At 34.8% G+C, this 19,712-nt stretch overlaps 1 protein-coding gene across 1 annotated transcript in view; it reads right to left on the reverse strand.

The window, feature by feature from the left end:
- Window positions 1-1,461: 1,461 nt before the first annotated feature.
- LOC136220376 (uncharacterized) overlaps window positions 1,462-19,712 on the reverse strand; it is a 40,890-nt gene continuing 22,639 nt past the window's right edge. Inside the window, exons 5-6 of the mRNA XM_066008220.1 lie at window positions 1,828-1,869; window positions 1,462-1,578 (exon numbers count right to left, since the gene is read on the reverse strand). Coding sequence (XP_065864292.1) covers window positions 1,531-1,578; window positions 1,828-1,869 — 90 coding nt within the window. The 3' untranslated portion in view covers window positions 1,462-1,530. The remainder of the gene's footprint in view (window positions 1,579-1,827; window positions 1,870-19,712) is intronic.

The raw sequence follows: 19,712 nt of genomic DNA on the forward strand, positions 1-19,712 counted from the left end.
GAAAAGATCCAAGTGTAGTAATTCCAATGGTCTCTTGGTTGAGATGATGTTTTTACTTTGAAATGACTTCTTAGTTTGTTTGCCTTGCTGACAAGCTTTACACAATTGATCTTTTTCAAATTTAAGTTTGGGCAACCCCTCAACTAGTTTCTTTCTAGCTAATTTGGCAAGAAGGTCCATGCTTACATGACCAAGTCTTCTATGCCATAGCCAGGAGTTATCCTCTTTAGATACTAAGCATATGTTTTTGGAAAACTGTTTTTCTAAACTCAGCATGTATACATTGTCTACACGAGGGGCAGTTAAAATCAATTCATTTGTATTTCCTTCGAGTATTTGACACTTAGTATCATCAAATACAACCTTTCTGCCGCTTGTGCAAAGCTGAGCTACACTCAGCAGGTTGTATTTGAGACCTTTAACCAAGGAGACTGACTCAATAGTTGGGTTACCTCCGATAGTACCTGAGCCGACTATCTTACCCTTCTTATTGTCCCCAAAGCTTTCACTACCACCTCGTTTAAGCTCTAGTGTGATGAATTGTGTTTCATCACATGTCATGTGCCTTGAGCATGCGCTGTCTATATACACTACAAGAAATTTGGACTTTTATGACGCGCAATAATTGTCATGAAAACATGATTTTTTGTCACACTATAGAAAAGGTGACGAAAATTTATCGTTACAGGGATCGTCACGGCAGGAGCGTGGTATTATGTATATATGACGAATTTTTCATTTGTCATAAATGATTTACTTTTATATGACAAAAACATTTGTAACTATATTGTTTTGTTTTTGTGACAATTTTTTTGTCACGTTGATTGTAAATATTTTGTAACATCACACTTCATTTCGTCATGAAAAGTACACATTTAGATGACGATTTCAAATTTGTGTCATCTATAATTATAGCTAAGGTGACAAATACTATTATAAGGTTGAATTCATAGAATTTTAGTGACATTGTTAATGTCACACTTTTTTTCACGTAAGTTTAATTTTCGTCATGAAATGCAATCTTAAACTGACGAAATGCATATTTTGTCATCAAAATTTATAGTTAAAGTGACAAGTCTATATCTCAAATCGAAATTTTATTACAGTATAATAATCATTTTTATTATCATTTTAACGTTTAATTTGTCGCTAAAGCGTATTAACTAGTGACAGTTATCCTGTGCACGTCTATTAAAGATAGAAATCGTCATGAAAAATTAACTTATAATAACAAATTTTTTTATTATTTATACAATATATTGTAAAATTATAATGCATCCTTAGACAAATGATTTTGTGACAAAATGGATTGTCCCTGAAAATGTAGAGAAGATAAATAGGCGTGCAAAAAAAACTTCGTAAATGTAATTTCCATACATAACATTTTCTTGTAAGGTAACATCACAACTAATGAAAATTATTAAATCAGCATTCATAGTAATAAAAATGTCAAAAAAGTAAAAGCATGATCTTCTACACTTTGCGCTTGGGTTGAGGCGTTTGCCTAGACAACACATCCTTCAAAACACTTTAGCTAGGGAGTTGTAAATCAATCATGCTTTGCCTCGCTTGAGAGCCCTGGTGAGAAATTTAAACAATATTATGTTTTTGCATTTGTTTAAAAACTAGTTCAAAGTAAAAACAATAAAATAATACAACCATGGAAGTCAAAATCCAATAACAAATAAACCATTTCTTAAAAGAAAAAAAAACTCTCCTTGAACTAACTCAAGTCTATAATTTTGTACAACAAAACAAGCACATATATACAAAACATATGATTTGCCAAACCAAACTATCCCAATCTCATTTAGAGAAAAAGAAAACCTGAAGTTCCATGCCCAGTTTCAAAAGCATTCCTCGTACACTCTGAAATCAAATAAGACCAAAAATTAGCAATCTCTCAACCTAATAATGTAATGGAAAGGTTTGTGTAACAGTAATTACATAAATAGAGACATTAAAATTGGATTTTCCACCACTGATGCTGCTCTCTAGTTGATTGTGGAAATTTAGATCCCAATTAAGAGGCTGGGAAGAGCAATGGACTTTGAAGAAGCAAAAGCATCGCTGAAATTGTTGGTCCCAATTAAAATGATGTGAATAGCAATAAACACTTAATGTTGTATTGCAGTGGAGATGCTCGGATTCCAACTCCATCGCACTCGAAGATTAGGGCATCAAGAGAGGTGGAAGATGTAGAGATAGAATGAGAATGGCGTGTTCTTCTCTGATTTATGAATAAAAGAATTGGAAATCAGTGTGGGAGAGAGGGTCAGATGTAGAAGAAACCCTAAAAATTTGACAAAGACGTAGATAACAGAAAGGAGAGTAACGGGTGCACGAAAGGGCTAGAGGTGAGTGGATGTATGCGTGATGCCACAATTTGTGGATTTTATACTCCACTAAACTGTATGGTTTTGAACTGATTCTGTATGAAATTGAAATGGCAATCGTGTCCTTGGATTTCAATCGAAATCAAATATATATATATATAAAAGGGGAAATGAGTATATACATTAATAATAATACAAAAAATTCAAGCAGTATTATGAAAATTAACATGGAAATATAGATTTGAAGTTAGTTTAACTGCACATATAAAACTATTTGAAACTGCCAGAGAAATATAAATGTTCTAAAAAGAATTAAAATTGATGGTAAAATGAACAATCAATCGGCATTATGGGTTTCAAAGTTTTGGTTTGCGGATCAGAGTTGCTGGCCAAACGGGTGGGGATGCTACTGTTTGACTTAGTACAATGGGTGAGAATGTTGCTGGTTCGTCTAATTTAGGAATTTGTGACGGTGCTGATATGATTTCTACAAATTTAAAATGGCAAGCCCCAAATCTTAGCTTTTATAAGCTTAATTGCGACGCAACATTTTCTATGAGATCGTTCTAGTATTTTTTTTTTGGAATGGTGGTCCGGGATTGTAACGGCTTGGTTTCAATGTCGGGAGGAGATCCAATTGGGTCCACTATTTTTGCATTACACGTAGAATTATTAGCAATATTATGGTCTTTACGGGTGGTTCAGGATTGTTGGTACCAAACCATTACGGTTGCGTCGGATTCTGCTTTTGCTATCAATTTACTAGAGCGCAATCAAAGCTTGCCTAACTAGTTGAGTGTTATCCTGGAAGATATTATTGAGGTTACTCACACATTTTTCTCTATTGAGTTCATATATAAGAGGCGTCAGGCAAACATTGTCGCACATAATTTAGCTGTTTGCACTCATTTTCTCTCTCATTTGAAATTTTTTTTGTTGAAGATTTTCCTCCTTGCGTTTCTTCTATTATCAAATAAAAAATTGAAAATGGTCAATTTAAAAATTAATAATAAAATCTTTCAAATATAGAAATATTACGTATGATATTATAAAATTGTCAAAATTAAATATGATTGTCGCATCTTAAATATTTTGTTACCAAAATATAAAATATATGAAAAAATATTTTTTTGAACCCAAATATATGAAAAAATATTAAATCGTCAAAACAATAATAAAAATGACATAATTTAATTAATCACTATTCTACATGATTATTTTATAATGAGTAAAGATTATCACACATATATTATTTTCTATTGGCATAAAAATATCATCACTTAATATTATTTTTATGACCATTACACATTAGAATAAATATATTAAATTATATAAAAAAATATATAAATATGGTCATTTACAATAAATAAATGACAACATTTATTTTTGTCACATTTTTCGAATTATTTATAATGTATTACAATCCTCGTTAATTTATTATATTTCATGATGAAACAATAAATCATCATCTATTAAAATTATTTATTCAACAAATATTTTTCTCTAATTTTAAATTACTAAAATTTCTCCATAAATATTATAGTGATGATCATCATAAATCGTCATAATAACATCAAAATATATGACAATATTTAAATACTGTCATAAAAGATAATAATATACGATGAAATCTAATTCGTAACTATTTGTTTGAATTAAGTTATCACGAATATAAAGCGTCACAAAAAAGTATTTCCAACCATGACGATACTTTTGTCAACAAATTAGCATTATTTTGTTAAGAAAAAAAAGTTCCCACCAAATTAATTCTACTAATTTTTGCCTCTGAAACTATATGTTACGATTTTTCACTTATTGTCATAAAATGTATTTAATAGTGACGAACTAGTAAATCATTGGAGACACAGTTAAAAATTGTCATGAAACAATTAAAAATGGTGACAAAATGAAAAATTTGTCATGTTAAATGATTATAAGTGACAAAATTATGTTCGTAGAAAAATAAATTGTCATAAAAGGTCATATTTCTTGTAGTGATACCAGAGTTTTGATTTCTCCACGCATGTCAAGCTAACCTGCATTTTAAACTATTCATCTTTAGGTACCCAACTCTTTTTGGGTCCTTTCTTGTTAGTGTAAACAGGTGTAAAGTCATATTTTAGTTTGTGACGACATGCTTTTATAGTGTGGCCATTTTTACCACAGAAGTCACAATGAATTACCCTTTGAGGGTGATACTGAGTGTGGTCAGCATTGTTATGCTGAGCATGCCAACATACCTTAGTGGTATGTCATTTTCTTCCGCAGAAGTCACATTGGACAATCCGCTTATTGAACCAACACACATCTTTCGTGTGTCCCCTTTTCCGCAACAGTCACACTGAGTGAATTGTTTATGCTGATTAGTACTTGCGTACTCAGCATGGGGTTTATTTCCATTTGAGCCTTTTGCTTGACTCTGTAAGGTTGTAACATCCTTTCTTAGTTTCTTCGATTCAGATTGGACCTCCGTGACAAACTTATGCATTATTTGCATGTTGCTATGTAAATCTGAATTGTCTTGGAGGAGATATCGGAGGTCACTCAGCTTGACCTCTTCAATCTCATCACATCGCCTGCTGAGTGATTTTATTTTCTTGTTACATTTTTTGGTTAGTGTGTATAAATCACCCAGGGCATTTACCATCTCATTTCTAAGCAAGAGTAAAGATGTTACCTCACTGTTGTGTTCCTCCTGGTCTGTTTCATCGGAGAGGTCAGCTTGCTCAGATTGAGAATGGTCAGCATCATCAGCCATGAAACATATGTTGGCTGTTTTAGTTGCGTCAGCTTCAGATGAGGTTGACTCATCACTGTCGCTCCATGCTGCTACCATAGCCTTTTTGCTTCCCTTCTTCTCTTTCTTGAGGTTGGGACAGCTTGACTTGATGTGCCCAGTTTGGTGGCACTCAAAGCATGTGGCAGACTTGGAACTGTGCTTCTTGTACTTGTCACTGGACTCAGCTTTGTACCTGTCACTTTTTCTGAATGGTCTTTTGCTGTTTCTGTCACTTCTTCTGAACAGCTTCTTCATCTTTCTAGTGAACATAGCCATTTCCTCATCATCAGTTGACTCAGCTTCTGTGGAGTCAGCTTCCATCACTAGTGATTTTTGTTTCTTGTATTTTGACTTTTCTTTCTCTTTGGCTTCAAAGTTTTGCATTGAGATCTCATGAGTCAGCAGAGATCCGATTAGCTCGTCATACTTGTATGTAGTCAGGTCCTGAGCTTCTTCTACTGCAGTTTTCTTTGCTTGCCAGCTCTTAGGTAAGCTTCTCAAGATTTTCTTCACTTGTTCTTCTTCGGTGAAGTTCTTGCCGAGTCTTTTTAGTTCATTTATGATGTTGGTGAATCTAGCATTCATGCTGGAGATGTCCTCGTTGTCGTTCATCTCGAACAGCTCATATAATCTCATGTGTTGATTCACCTTTGACTCTTTGACCTTGCTTGTACCTTCATAGGTCACCTCGAGCTTTTTCCATATTTCATGTACTGACTCACAACCTGATATTTTATTGTATTCTGCAGCATCTAAAGCACAATGAAGCATATTGATAGCCGAAGCATTATTTTGAAGTTTTCTAAGGTCATCCTCTGACCACTCAGTTTCACTCTTAATGACTTTCTCATTGTTAACAGTTTTATATGACACGTATGGGCCTTGAACTATTGCAAGCCATGCACTCATGTTTGTGGCTTGAATAAAGTTCTTCATCCTATTCTTCCATAAAGTATAATTAGATCCAAAGAATAGAGGAGGCCGGCTAATAGATAATCCCTCAGGGAGTATCTGTGTTGTTTGGTTCCCCGGAAGGAAACGAGTGCTGTTCTCAGCCATTTATGGGGATCCGCTCAAGATAGTTATATCTTAGAGTAGTGAGCTTAGGCTCTGATACCACCTGTTGGTCCCGTGTGATTAGTTCCAAGGGGGGGGTTAGGAACTAATATAATTTTTTTCGCTAAATTTAATTATACTGACTTGATAATTTTGATGAGTTTGTTAACTCAGCTTTTGGTCAGCACAGCTGATCTTAATGTAAGACAGCTTTGGTCAGATGTTGACTAAGGCTATTTTACTCGTGAGTTGGGAATTGACACTTTCTGTGGTCAGCTTCCAACTCAGCACTCTGATTCACTCAGTATCAGTTTAAATGATTTATATGCTGAGTAAATTCAACAGACAACACATGCACATTTATATATATATATATATATATATATATATATATATATATATATATATATATATTGAGAGAGTTGGAAATTACTCAGTACGACTTATCCTGGTTCGGCCTCTCTGCCTACGTCTAGTCCCCAGAGTCCTCCGGGCTTTTGGAATCCAATACTGAGCTCTTTAAAGGTAGAGCACAAACCGTTTACAAGGCAGTTGAATATGCAAGAGTACCGTCCTCTATTCTTCTACTCAACTCCTACTAAGCACCACAACCCAGTACTTAGATTTTTTCTACCACTGAATGTTTACAGCCAAACACTCAGCACAACACTCTCAATATCACGATTGATACAAGTTGTTCTCTTTCAAATGAAGAACACTTTAGATGATTACAAACAATCAATCTAGCATTTACACAGGAATAGAAAATGGGTGTAAGATCTCTTTCTTGTTTTTGAGTGCTTTGAACTTGTATTTTCTCTCTTTTATTTTTCTTTCTGTAAATCCGCAAATGATCCAAGGAGTTTGATTGTCCTTATATAGGTGAAGACCTGGATGAGGATCATTTCAAATGTTTTAGCCGTTAAGTCCAAAACGGCTCTTTTAGGAGACAGTGTCTGGTCAGCTTCAGATTTTGCAGCCAATCCTATCCTCTGATTTCTTCAGGTGTCAGACTTGTCTTCTTCCTGCAGACGTTGTCTTTTTGTGGTAGTTGTCTTTTAGCTATAATCTGTTGTCCCATGCTTCTCGGAATGTGTCTTTTGCGTAATTCCGAGGATTCAATTATTGGAGCAGAAGGTTTGCAAAACTCGTCTTCTAGTGAACGGATCTCTCATGTTGTCCTGAAGATTTACATAGCTTCTACTTTATTCGTTGTCTTTGTTTGTTGTCAACTTCTATGCTGAGTTATGTTTTGCAATACAACTTTTGAGAGGGCTTTTAATGCTGAGTTCCATTCTTCTTTACTTTGTTGAACTTCAGACTTCTATTCTTTAATACTGAGCTTGATTCTACTCAGCTTGTTCTTTGATCTCATGCTGACTTCGTCCTGTCTTACTTTTTATATCTTTTTGTATTTAAGTTTATACTCAACATTGAACAAACAGATTAGTACAATTAAATCAAAGCACTTAAATTTAATTGTCTCTTAATCATGGATGATTTTGTCAAATCAAAATCTTGTGGAAAGGTGTTTCAACAGGTTTCACCATAGTCAATGCCCTCTTACTGACTATAGCCTTGGGCTACAAGTCGGGCTTTGTTTCTGACTACGTTGCCTTGCTCATCTAGTTTATTTCTAAAGACCCACTTAGTTCCTATGGTCTTTTGATTCCTAGGTTTTGGTACTGAATTCCATACCTCATTTCTTGTGAATTGATCAAGCTCTTCTTACATAGCATTGATCCAATATTCATCGTGCTCAACATCGGCGAAGTTCTTTGGCTCATTTACTGAGACGAATGCAACATTCCCGAGATACTTTCTAAGCTGATCTCTTGTCATCAGCTTGTTGTCAGTGGCATTAAGAATGGACTTCTCCGAATGTCCTCTTGGAATTTTTATTTCTTTAGGTAATGTTGAGTTGTCTGGAATAGGTGTTTCTACAATATCTGCAGGAATAGATTGATCAGCAAAGGTAATTTTGGGTTCGTGTTTACCTTTGGTCAGCCCTTGTACCGATGACTCAGTAACTCCTATTTGGTCAGCGGAAGCTGAGCTTGGTTCATCTTCGGAGGACTGAGTTGTCTTTCCTGTAGGGTCAGTTTCATCGAACTCTATATGGACAGACTCTTCAACAACTCGAGTTCGTTTATTATACACTCTATATGCTTTACTGTTAGTTGAGTATCCTAAAAAGATCGCTTCGTCAGCTTTAGCATCAAATTTTGCAAGGTTATCTTTTGTATTGAGTATAAAACATTTACACCCAAAGGCACGAAAGTAGCCAATGTTGGGCTTTCGTCCTTTCCAAAGTTCGTATGGGGTTTTCTTAAGAATAGGTCTAACTAAAGCCCTATTGAGTATGTAGCAAGCTGTGTGGACAGCTTCACCCCAGAAATACTTTGGAAGCCTATTTTCGCTCAGCATTGTCCTAGCAATTTCGACAATTGTTCTGTTCTTCCTTTCAAAAACCCCATTTTGTTGAGGAGTTCTAGGAGCAGAGAAATTGTGGTCAATACCACTGGTTTCACAGAATTCGTCAAACTGTTGGTTTTTGAATTCTCCACCATTGTCGCTTCTAATATGAGCTACTTTTAGGTCTTTGTCATTTTCAAGCTTTTCAATCAATGTGGTGAACATCTCAAATGTTTCATCCTTGCTACTCAGCAAGATGATCCAAGTATACCGAGAGAAATCGTCTACAATGACTAAGGAGAATTTCTTACCGCCCAAGCTGAGTGGCTGGACAGGTCCGAAAAGGTCCAAGTGTAGTAATTCCAATGGTCGCTTGGTTGAGACAATGTTTTTGCTTTGAAAAGACTTTTTCGTTTGTTTACCTTGCTGACAAGCATTACATAATTGATCTTTTTCAAATTTCAATTTGGGTAATCCCTCACCTAGTTGCTTTCTAGCTAATTTGGCTACGAGGTTCATGCTTACATGACCAAGTCTCCTATGCCATAGCCAGGAGTTATCCTCTTTAGGCACTAAGCATATATTTTTGGAAAACTGTTTTTCTAAACTCAACATGTATACATTGTCAACACGAGGGGCAGTTAAAATCAATTTGTTTGTTTTTCCCTCGAGTATTTGACACTGAGTGGCATCAAATACAACATGTCTGCCTCTGTCACACAGCTGAGCTACGCTCAATAGATTGTATTTGAGACCCTTAACTAAGGAGACTGACTCAATAGTGGGATTACCTCTGATAGTACCTGACCCTACTATCTTTCCCTTTTTATTGTCTCTAAAGCTTACATTTCCACCTCATTTAAGCTCAAGTGTGATGAACTGAGTTTCATCACCAGTCATATGCCTCGAGCATGCGCTGTCAATATACCAAAGCTTTGATTTCTCCACGCACCTCAGGCTCACCTGCATTTTGAATCATTCATCTTTAGGTACCCAATTCTTTTTGGGTCCTCGTTTGTTAGCATAAACAGGTGCAAAGTCATGTTTTAATTTGTGACGGTATACTTTTATTGTGTGGCCAGCTTTACCACAGAAGTCACAAAATGCTACCCTTTTGGGGTGACTTTGTTTTTGGTCAGCACCATTGTGCTGAGCATGCCAACATACCTTAGTGGTATATCATTTCTTTCCGTAGAAGTCACATTGGACAATCCGCTTGTTGTACCAACACACATCTGTTGTGTGTCCCCTTCTTCCACAACAGTCACACTAAGTGACCTGTCTGTGCTGACCAGTACCTGAGTACTCAGCATGGGATTTGGTTGAACCTTTTATTTGGTTATGTAGGTTTGTGACGTCCTTTCTCAGTTTCTTTGAATCTGATTGGACCTCCAAGACAAACTTGTGCATAATTTCCATGTTACTATGCAAAGTTGAGTTGTCTTGGAGAAGATATCGAAGGTCACTGAGTTTGACCTCTTCGATCTCATCACATCGCCTGCTGAGTGCCTTTATTTTCTTGTTACACTTTTTAGCCAGTGTATATAAATCACTCAGGGCGTTAATCATTTCATTTCTAAGCAAGTGTAAGGATGTTACCTCATTTGAGTACTCCTGCTGTTCAGATTCTTCAGAGAGGTCAGCTTGCTCAGATCGAATGTGGTCAGCAGCGTCATCGGCCATGAAGCATATATTTGCTGACTTGGTGGCATCAACTTCAGATGATGTTGACTCATCGCTGTCACTCCATGTGGCCACCATTGCCTTTTTTCTTCCCTTATTTTCTTTCTTCAGATTAGGGCAGCTTGACTTAATGTGCCCAGTTTGATGGCACTCAAAGCATGTGACAGACTTAGAGCTGTCCTTTTTGTATTTGTCACTGGACTCAGCTTTGTACCTGTCGCCTCTTTTGAATGGCCTCTTGCTGTTCTTTTCATTCTTTCTAAACAACTTCTTCATTTTCCTTGTGAACATGGCCATTTCCTCATCATCAGATGAGTCAGCTTCGGTTGAGTCAGCTTTCATGACAAGTGATTTTTGTTTCTTGTCTTCTGACTTTTCTTTTGCTTCAAATTTTTTCATAGAGATCTCATGGGTCAGCAGAGATCCGATCAGCTCATCGTATTTATATGTGGTCAAGTCTTGAGCTTCCTCCACGACAGTTTTCTTAGCTTGCTAGCTCTTGGGTAAGCTTCTCAGGATTTTCTTTACCTGCTCTTCTTCAATGAAGTTCTTGCCGAGCCTCTTTAGCTCATTTATGATGTTGGTGAATCTAGCGTTCATTCCTGAGATGTCCTCATTGTCGTTCACCTCGAACAGCTCGTATAATCTCATATGTTGGTTCACCTTTGATTCCTTGAGTTTGCTTGTACCTTCGTAGGTTACTTCAAGCTTCTTCCAAATCTCCCGTGCTGACTCGCAACATGAAATCTTATTGTATTCTGCAGCATCTAACGCACAGTGAAGCATATTGATAGCTGAAGCATTGTTTTGTAATTTTTTAAGGTCATCTTCTGACCACTCAGTTTCACTCTTAACAACTTTCTCATTGTCAAGAGTTTTATAAGGCACATATTGGCCTTGAACTATTACAAGCCATGCACTCATGTTTGTGGCTTGAATAAAGTTCTTCATCCTATTCTTCCAGATTGTATAATTAGATCCAAAGAATAGGGGAGGCCGACTAATTGATAGTCCCTCAGGGAGTATCTGTGTTGTTTGGTTCCCTAGAAGGAAACGAGTGCTGTTCTCAGCCATTTATCGGGATCAGCTCAAGATAGTTATATCTTTGAGTAGTGAGCTATTAGGCTCTGATACCACTTGTTGGTCCCGTGTGATTAGTTCCAAGGGGGGGGTTAGGAACTAATATAACTTTTTCCAAATTAATTAAGCTGACTTATTATATTTTCTTGAGTTTGTTAACTCAGCTTTGGTCAGCACGGCCGATTGTAGCGTAAGATAGCTTTAGTCGGATGTTAACTAGTACTATTTTACATATGAGTTGGGAATTGACACTTTTATGGTCAGCTTCCAACTCAGCACTCTTATTTTACTCAGTGTCAATTTAAACAATTTAGATGCCGAGTAAATATAACAAGCAACATATATATATATATATATACATCACGACTTATCCTGGTTCGGCCTCTCCGCCTACGTCCAGTCCCCAGAATCCCTCCGGGCTTTTTAAATCCAATACTGAGCTCTTTAAAGGTAGAGCACAAACCGTTTACAAGGAAGTTGAATATGCAAGAGTACCTTCCTCTATTCGTCTACTCAACCCCTACTAAGTGCTATAACCGAACACTTAGATTTCTCTACCACTGAGTATTTAAAACCAAACACTCAGCACAACACTCTCAATTTACACTTGATACAATTGTTCTTTTCGGATGAAGAACACTTTAGATGATTACAGAAAATCAATCTAGCTTTTACACAAGAATAGAAATTTGGTGTAAGATCTCTTTTGGTTTTTGTGTGCTTTGTATGTATACTCTTTTTGTTCTCGTTGTGATCGGCTAATGATCCAAGAATGATCATGTCCTTTTATAGTTGAGGTCTGAAGCATAAATGGTTTGAATCTTGGATTTGTCCGTTGATCCAAACGGCTCCTTTTTGAGACAAAGCCCTGGTCAGCTTCAGGTTTGTAGGCCAATCCTGTCGTCTGAATTTTCACAGTCGTCAGGTTTGTCTTCTTCTTGCAGGTTTCGTCTTCTTATGCCAGTTCATCTTTTAGCTAACGAACAGGTGACCCATGCATCTCGAAATTGACTTTTGCGTAATTCCAAGGTTCTGGATTGGTGCAGACAGTTGTCGGATCTTGTCTTTTAGCAAATGGATCATTCATGCTGTCCTGAATATCACTCAGCTTGATTTTGATAGTCGTTGTCTTTGATTGTTGTCAATTCATATACTGAGTTCTCTTTTACTCAGCTTCCATGGTCAGCTTCGTTCTGCACGATATAGTTCTGAAGAAGACTTTTCTACTTTTGATACTGAGTTTCGTTCCACTCAGCTTCGTTGATTAGCTTGATCTTTAAGCTTCTGTTCTGAAGATAACTTATCTTCTTTCATGCTGAGTTCCACTCTACTCAGCTTGTGCTGTGATCTTATGCTGACTTCGTCCTGTCTCACTTTTTATTTCTATTTGTATTTATATTTATACTCAATTATTGAACAAACATATTAGTACAATTAAATCAAAGCACTTAAATTTAATTGTCCCTTAATCATGGATTAACTTAAATAATTTTGTCAAATCAAAATCATGTGGAAAGGTGTTTCAACACCTCTCTCATCACAAAGATTGCTAAAGCGCTCAGAAACTTCCTTTGGACTGGGGACAAGGATCAGAGAAAGCTACTTACTGTCAAATAGAAGAAGTGCTGTCAATTGTATGAATTTGGGGGGCTAGGTATTAAGGATATTGGACTGTTCAACAATTCTCTTCTTGGTAAGTTCAGCTGGGATTTGATTAAAAAAATGGTTATATCCCTTCTTTGCTGCGAAATCGTTGTCTTTATCAATCTGGTATGCCTAAGTGCTATATTTCAAATTCATCGGTTTGGACCTCTATTCGACCAATTTATGATCAGATTAGTTTGGAAGTGACCTGGTGGTTTGGAGACAACTCTGAACTGAATTTCTGGACGGACTCTTGGATTGCACCGACGGTTGCAAATCAACTCGGCATCCCGGCAAATATACAGCGCAAGATTTATGACCCGCTTCACTCCTTTCACGCTGATGAATCCTGGACTAATTTGTATCGACTTTCTGATCTTGTCCAATTGAACATTCAGAGGGTTTCTGGCAGTCGGGACGGAACCGATACTTGTGTATGGAAGCCGGCTATGTCCGGTATGTATACTGCCAAAGGTTTTTATAGCTCCTTCTGCAACAACACTCCAGTTGAGTGGAACAAATTCCTTTGGAATTCCTTTATGCCGCCTAGGCGGTCTGTCACCTACTGGTTAGTGATTCATAGGAAAATTGCCGTGCAAACCAATTTACAGGTATGTGGTTTTTCACTTGCATCGAGATGTGAACTATGTAAATGTCATATTGAATCAATTGATCATCTTTTCATCACGTGTCCTGTGTCGAATAGTCTATGGAATGGTGTCTTCTCTGTTTTTGGCATACACCGTAGTAGTATGCTGACCTTTGGGAATCTTTTCCGGGAGATTAGAGCTGTCCGTTTATATATTTCTATGAGAAAATGGTGGAATTTGGCTTCTATAACTGCTGTTTGGTACATTTGGTACATCAGGCATATGGCTATTTTTGAAAATGATCTCCCTTCAATCCAATTCCTTCATAATCGGCTTTACTTTTACATTCAGGAACCAAACTGGATTGTCAATTTGTCGAGCCGTGCTAGGCCTCCGCCGGACCCTATTATTATTCACTGGTGCCCGCCGCCGTCAGGCTGGATAAAAGTTAATACCGATGGCGCGGCGGACGGTGCGCCGGGTATCACCGGAGCTGGTGAGATTTTCAGAAATTCTCGTGGTTTTGTTATTGGCTGCTATGCTATTAACCTCTCTAGTTCCTATGCGCACATTACCGAGTTGTCTGACATTATTTTTGCAGTAGAATCTGCCTGGGAACGGGGGTGACACAATCTTTGGATTGAATCGGATTCTGCATATGCGGTGGATATGCTAAACAGAAGGATTACCATGGCTCCTTGGAAAATTAGACAAAACTGGCTTCAGTGTTTATCTAGATTCTCGAATATGAATTGCAGAATCACTCATATCTATCGAGAGGGGAATCAATCGACGGATCAAGTTGCCCGTTTTGGCAAGAAGGCTACGGCTCTTACATGGTGACATTCGGCTCCTCATTTTTGTCAATCGTCTGTTTTTGACGACCTATGTAATGTTGCTCATGTTCGTTTTCCTTAATTTTTCTGTTTTGAACCTTTTTTATTTTCCTTTTCCTCCTTTTGTATTTTCTTTTTTTATTAATAATACTCCGGGTTGATTTGGTGTGTTAGGGGTGCCAACCTAGTTGGAATGTCTAGCCAATTAATCGCGTCCCAATCTTTTATGAAAAAAAAAAGTTATGGAATATTTTCAGATACAATATCTAACTTTTGAAGAAAATAGTGGTCACAATTTATCAAGAAATCTGATATTAAATTCTTATTTTATATAAAAAATAGTCCTAACATTTTAATGCTACCTAATATTATATATTTTTTATTTCCTAAACATTTATCATTTCTTCACACTACTTTTCCCCATAACATTACATGGTAAATATAAAACTTTATTCTTTAAAAGTTGTGAAATGTTTTTTTTTTTGGGTTACAAAGGAAAAAGACAAAGCAAACAAAAAAAACAGACGACAAAAAGGCTACTCTAGATAGCAATCAGACAGGGGAGAGCCACTCCTAAATAGTCTTCCCTCAGTAGGTTACGTATGCCTGGTGGTACTTGTGTGAAGATATTCACACCTAAAAGGGCGTCAAAGGCTAATGTTGCTAAATGATCTGCAAACTGGTTCCGTTCCCTATGGACATGACACACTTTAATCTGCCAAATTTATCTCTAAGGTCCTGTATACCATGGATCAGGGATCGGGACGGGTGGTGCATGGGGCAAGGTTGATTGATGAACTTGACTACCTCTTGACAGTCCGACTCGACGATAAATTCCACACCTGTGTCGTCAAGGCCATTGATAAACTAGAAAACATCCCCCACAATTCTGTTTTGAAGGAGCTCCCTTTCCCAATGTTGTGAGCAAACCCGCAGACCCATCGGCCTTCGCTATCCCTCAGGAGACCTCCAGCCGCGATGCCACTATTAGCACTCCGGGAGGACCCATCGGAATTCAGTTTCCACGTGCCTGGTGGAGGTTAGTTGTGAAATGTTTTTAAAAACAGTTATAATTTCTAACTTTTGAAGAAAAAAAAAATAGTTATCCCAACTTATTAAAAAATCTGATATCAAACATTTTAATACAACCTAATATTATATATTTTTATTTCTTATATGTTCATTTTTAAAACTTTAATTATGTATTTATCGAGTTTTTTCTCACGTTTTTTTTCCAATACTTTCCCCCACAACAAGTTATGTTAGTCAAAGCAATACCAAACTGGCCTTAAACCAAATGTGTTGCTTTCTAGTTTCTTTTTGAATTAACCAAATAGTCTGTGGGTATTCTCATACCCATCACGGGTAATGATTTTGGTCTCATACCCTTTTATACAGAATACAGATAGTCTCATTAAGATCGGATATACCCGCAGGTACAATACACGTTGTGTCTATTTCTAAAATAAAATAATTTACAACATAAATTCATGCGTTCTCTTAAAAATTCTAGGGTAAATAATTTATTAGTCTCCTCCTTTTTATCTAACCCACTGTTTAGTCTCCATATTTTGAAAAACACATTATAAGATCCCCATATTTTGTCAATATTAATCATTTGGTCCTTCTGTCTATTTTTTCGTGATGTTTAACCATTATATTTTGCATAAACAAACAGAAAGAAAATAACAGAGTAACATAATCATTTTGTATTTACTATGGCCGTCTTGAAAGCTAGCATATGTTCGGTTAAAAATCTAAAAAAACTAGATAGAAGTACTAAATGGTTAATATTGATAAAAGATATGTACCTTAAAATGTGTTTTTCAAAATAGGAGGACTGAACAGTGAGTTAGGTAAAAAAAAGAGAACTAATAAATTATTTACACAAAATTCTATGTTGAAGTGTTTTTCAAACTTTTTTTTTTCTGTCTAATGTAAATATTTATGGATTATTTTGAATGTCAGTAATATCAATTCACGAAAAAGATTATAAAAACAAAAACATTCGTTAGAATTTCACAGAAGCTGTGTATAAATTACATTTTTTTTTCTACAAAAACACCATTATTTTTAAGGGTTAATTATATATATATACGCACTATGTGGTTTCACGATTTGCAGATTGGTACATGTGGTATTTTTTGTTTTGCAAACGCTGTGGTTTGCAAAATTTTGTATTTGGGTTCACTTTGTTGGAATTTGACCTATAACGACTTCAAAATGAGCTAAATGATATTTAAGCAACTTTAATTCTTCAAATTTTTAGGTTTGAAGTCATTTAGGTGTTTTTTTATTAGAGAGAAAGTTAATGTTTAGAGAAAGAAAGCTCAAAAAATGATTATTTTGAAAAATTTAAAATACGGTTCCATATTAACTATGATACTAAACAACTTTAATTTTTGAAAAATTTCATTTTGAGGTCGTTATCAGCCAAATTTGGCAAAATAAAATAAAAAAAACATGTAAAATTTTACAACCATATGGATGTGTTTGCAAAAAAAAAAAAAAAAAAAAACCACAGGTACTCATCTATAAATCGGCGATACCACAATGTATGTATATGTAACGAACCCTATTTTTAATTGAACACTTATAAATCACCAAAGAGCACCCTAAACAAGTAAATATTGGATCCGTCAGTGGCGCTAGAATGCAAAATATCAACTATAATTTGCTCAACTATATATTATTCCGCATCTCTTGGAGTCTGTACTGTTTTCAGATTTTAGTTCTATGCTATAATGAAAGCTTCGGGTGTTTCCTAAAAAAAGTGGACTTTCTAGAAGTTTTCTCAAAGTTGATCATGTCAAGGCTAGGGTTGAGCAAAACAATCGATAACCAATCTGAAATCTTAATTTAGTTCAGTTATTTTTACTCTCTAGTTCAATTCGGTTTTCATTTAAGCTTAGATTGATAATCGACTATCGATTCAATTATTCCGTAAAAAATATCAATTTAACCCAAACCGAACCAAAATTTTTATATATTTAAAAATATAATCTTATTTTCTATTCCGTAAACGGAAGTTTATATATTTGATTTGAAAAATACCAAATCAATAATCAACTTCAATAAAATTTAGTTTATAAGAAATACAATATTTGTTTTCATAAATAAATATATTTTTTTTGTATAAAAATTTATAATCATGACATTTAAACTAAAAATTTATATATTTTAATATTCGGTTAGTAACCGAACCAAACCAAAAATTTACATTTTAATAATATTTGGTTACTAATTCTACTTAGTTCGATTCCTAAAATAGAGTATATCTCGATTAACTGAATCGATAATTCAGTTCAATTAACCGAACCCATGCTCACATATTTGACACTTTTCTTTCCATTTGCCATAGGTAAAAATAAAGTACATGTACCCTGATTACCACGTAAATTTGATCATTTACCGTTAGATCTAGGCTGAATAAATAGTGATCTAGATCTAACGGTAAATGACCAAACATGTGAACACAACTGAAGTAAATAATTACTAAACATTTAAAAAAAACATTTTTAACAAAAAGATGTCCATGGATAGAAATGTAATTTATCTTGAGGAAAAATCTAAAAGCAACCTAACTGAATGACATCACATCATAATGTTAGCTTAAAATTTTTGTTCGCTACCTAAATGAGAGAAATAATATATATTTTTTGGTAAATAATTTATTAGTTTCTCTATTTTTGTTTAATATATTATTTAGTTCTTTTATTTTAGGGTAAAGTTCAAATAAAACCCATGTGATTTCACTAATTTTCAGATAAAAGATTATGGTTTACTTTTTGTCAAAACGAGAATTGAGGTTTCACACTTTTAATAATGCTATTAAAACTATCTTTAACGACCTGAAAATGAAAATTTTCAAGAATTAAAGTTGTTCAATACCATATTTTCTATGGAACTACATTTTCGATTTTAGAAAATCATCTTTTTTGGAACTTTCTCTCTCTAAACATTAACTTTCTCTCTCTTTACCAAATATCATCTAAATAATCTCGAAATAAAAAAGTCGAAGAATTAAAGTTGCTTAGAATATTAGTAGTTTTTCAAATATGTCATTTTTGAAGTCGTCAATGGTGATTTTAATAGTATCAATCGAAAAAGTCCTTATTTTGCTAAATTTGAAAACTTCAATCCTCATTTTGACAAAAAGTAAACCACAGTCCTTTATCTAAAAATTAGTGAAACCACAGAGGTTTTATTTGAACTTTACCCTATATTTTAATATCTAGTTTTTAAATTTTGTTTTATTCAATAGCTAGTCCATATAAAGAGACTAAACTATTTAATAATTTAAATATTTGAAAAACTAAATTGTTGAACTGAATAAAACTTAAGGACTAAACAATGTAGGATTAAACTCATATTTAACTCATGTGGTATCTAAAATTTTGCCATTTGACTCTTGAAATATTCTCATAGGTGACACTTAATCCATTTTGGATGAAAAACTAACCAATTTGTTAAATTTTTACCGTATTACACAATTTTTGACACGTAATAACATATACACATGACAATTGATTTTTTTTTCCTATAAATAATGAATTAATTTTTTACTTATTTATCTACATATCAAGTCTATATAGAATTGTTTTTTAAAAATGTTACATTTACATACCACGTGTTAAAAAATTATATCCAACCCCGACCCATAAACAGGTCTAAAGACCAAATGACAAAATTTTGAATACCACAGGTACCGAATATGTATTTAATCCAATAATGTATTATTAAAATACAAGGACCACTGTTCAAAACCAAAACCGCTTGACAGCCTAGGGCCCGCTTAGACATTCAAAATAAGCAGATTTTCTCTAATTAGTCCTTCTAGTTGTTTTTTAATCGCATGAGCTCCGCTTATCCCACCTCAATGCCGCTAGATTGCCTAGCCACGCCTAAACGACGATGAACAAAAACATCTTTTTGCTTTATTACAATTTAGTTTTGAATTGTTTCATTGATATTGTTATTGAAATGTTGATGTTTACCTCTTTTTAAATATATATATATATACGAATATGCATCTTTTTCTATATTAATAATTTGGGTAAATAATTATAAAGTTCTTATGTTTTTGCTTAACATACTAGTAGGTTCATCCTATTATTATAAGGTCCTTAAGTTTTATTTTAATCAACTCTTTAGTCCTTCCATGTGTTTTTGTAGATAAAAGTCCAAATTGCTCCTAGTTATTTACATAAAAAAAACTTATTTTTTAATTTCAAATTTAATCGAAATAGTTTTAATAAAGTTTATGAAGTATATATATACCGAAATTTATGTA

Source organism: Euphorbia lathyris, chromosome 1 (assembly GCF_963576675.1).
Source record: "Euphorbia lathyris chromosome 1, ddEupLath1.1, whole genome shotgun sequence".
NCBI lineage: Eukaryota > Viridiplantae > Streptophyta > Magnoliopsida > Malpighiales > Euphorbiaceae > Euphorbia > Euphorbia lathyris.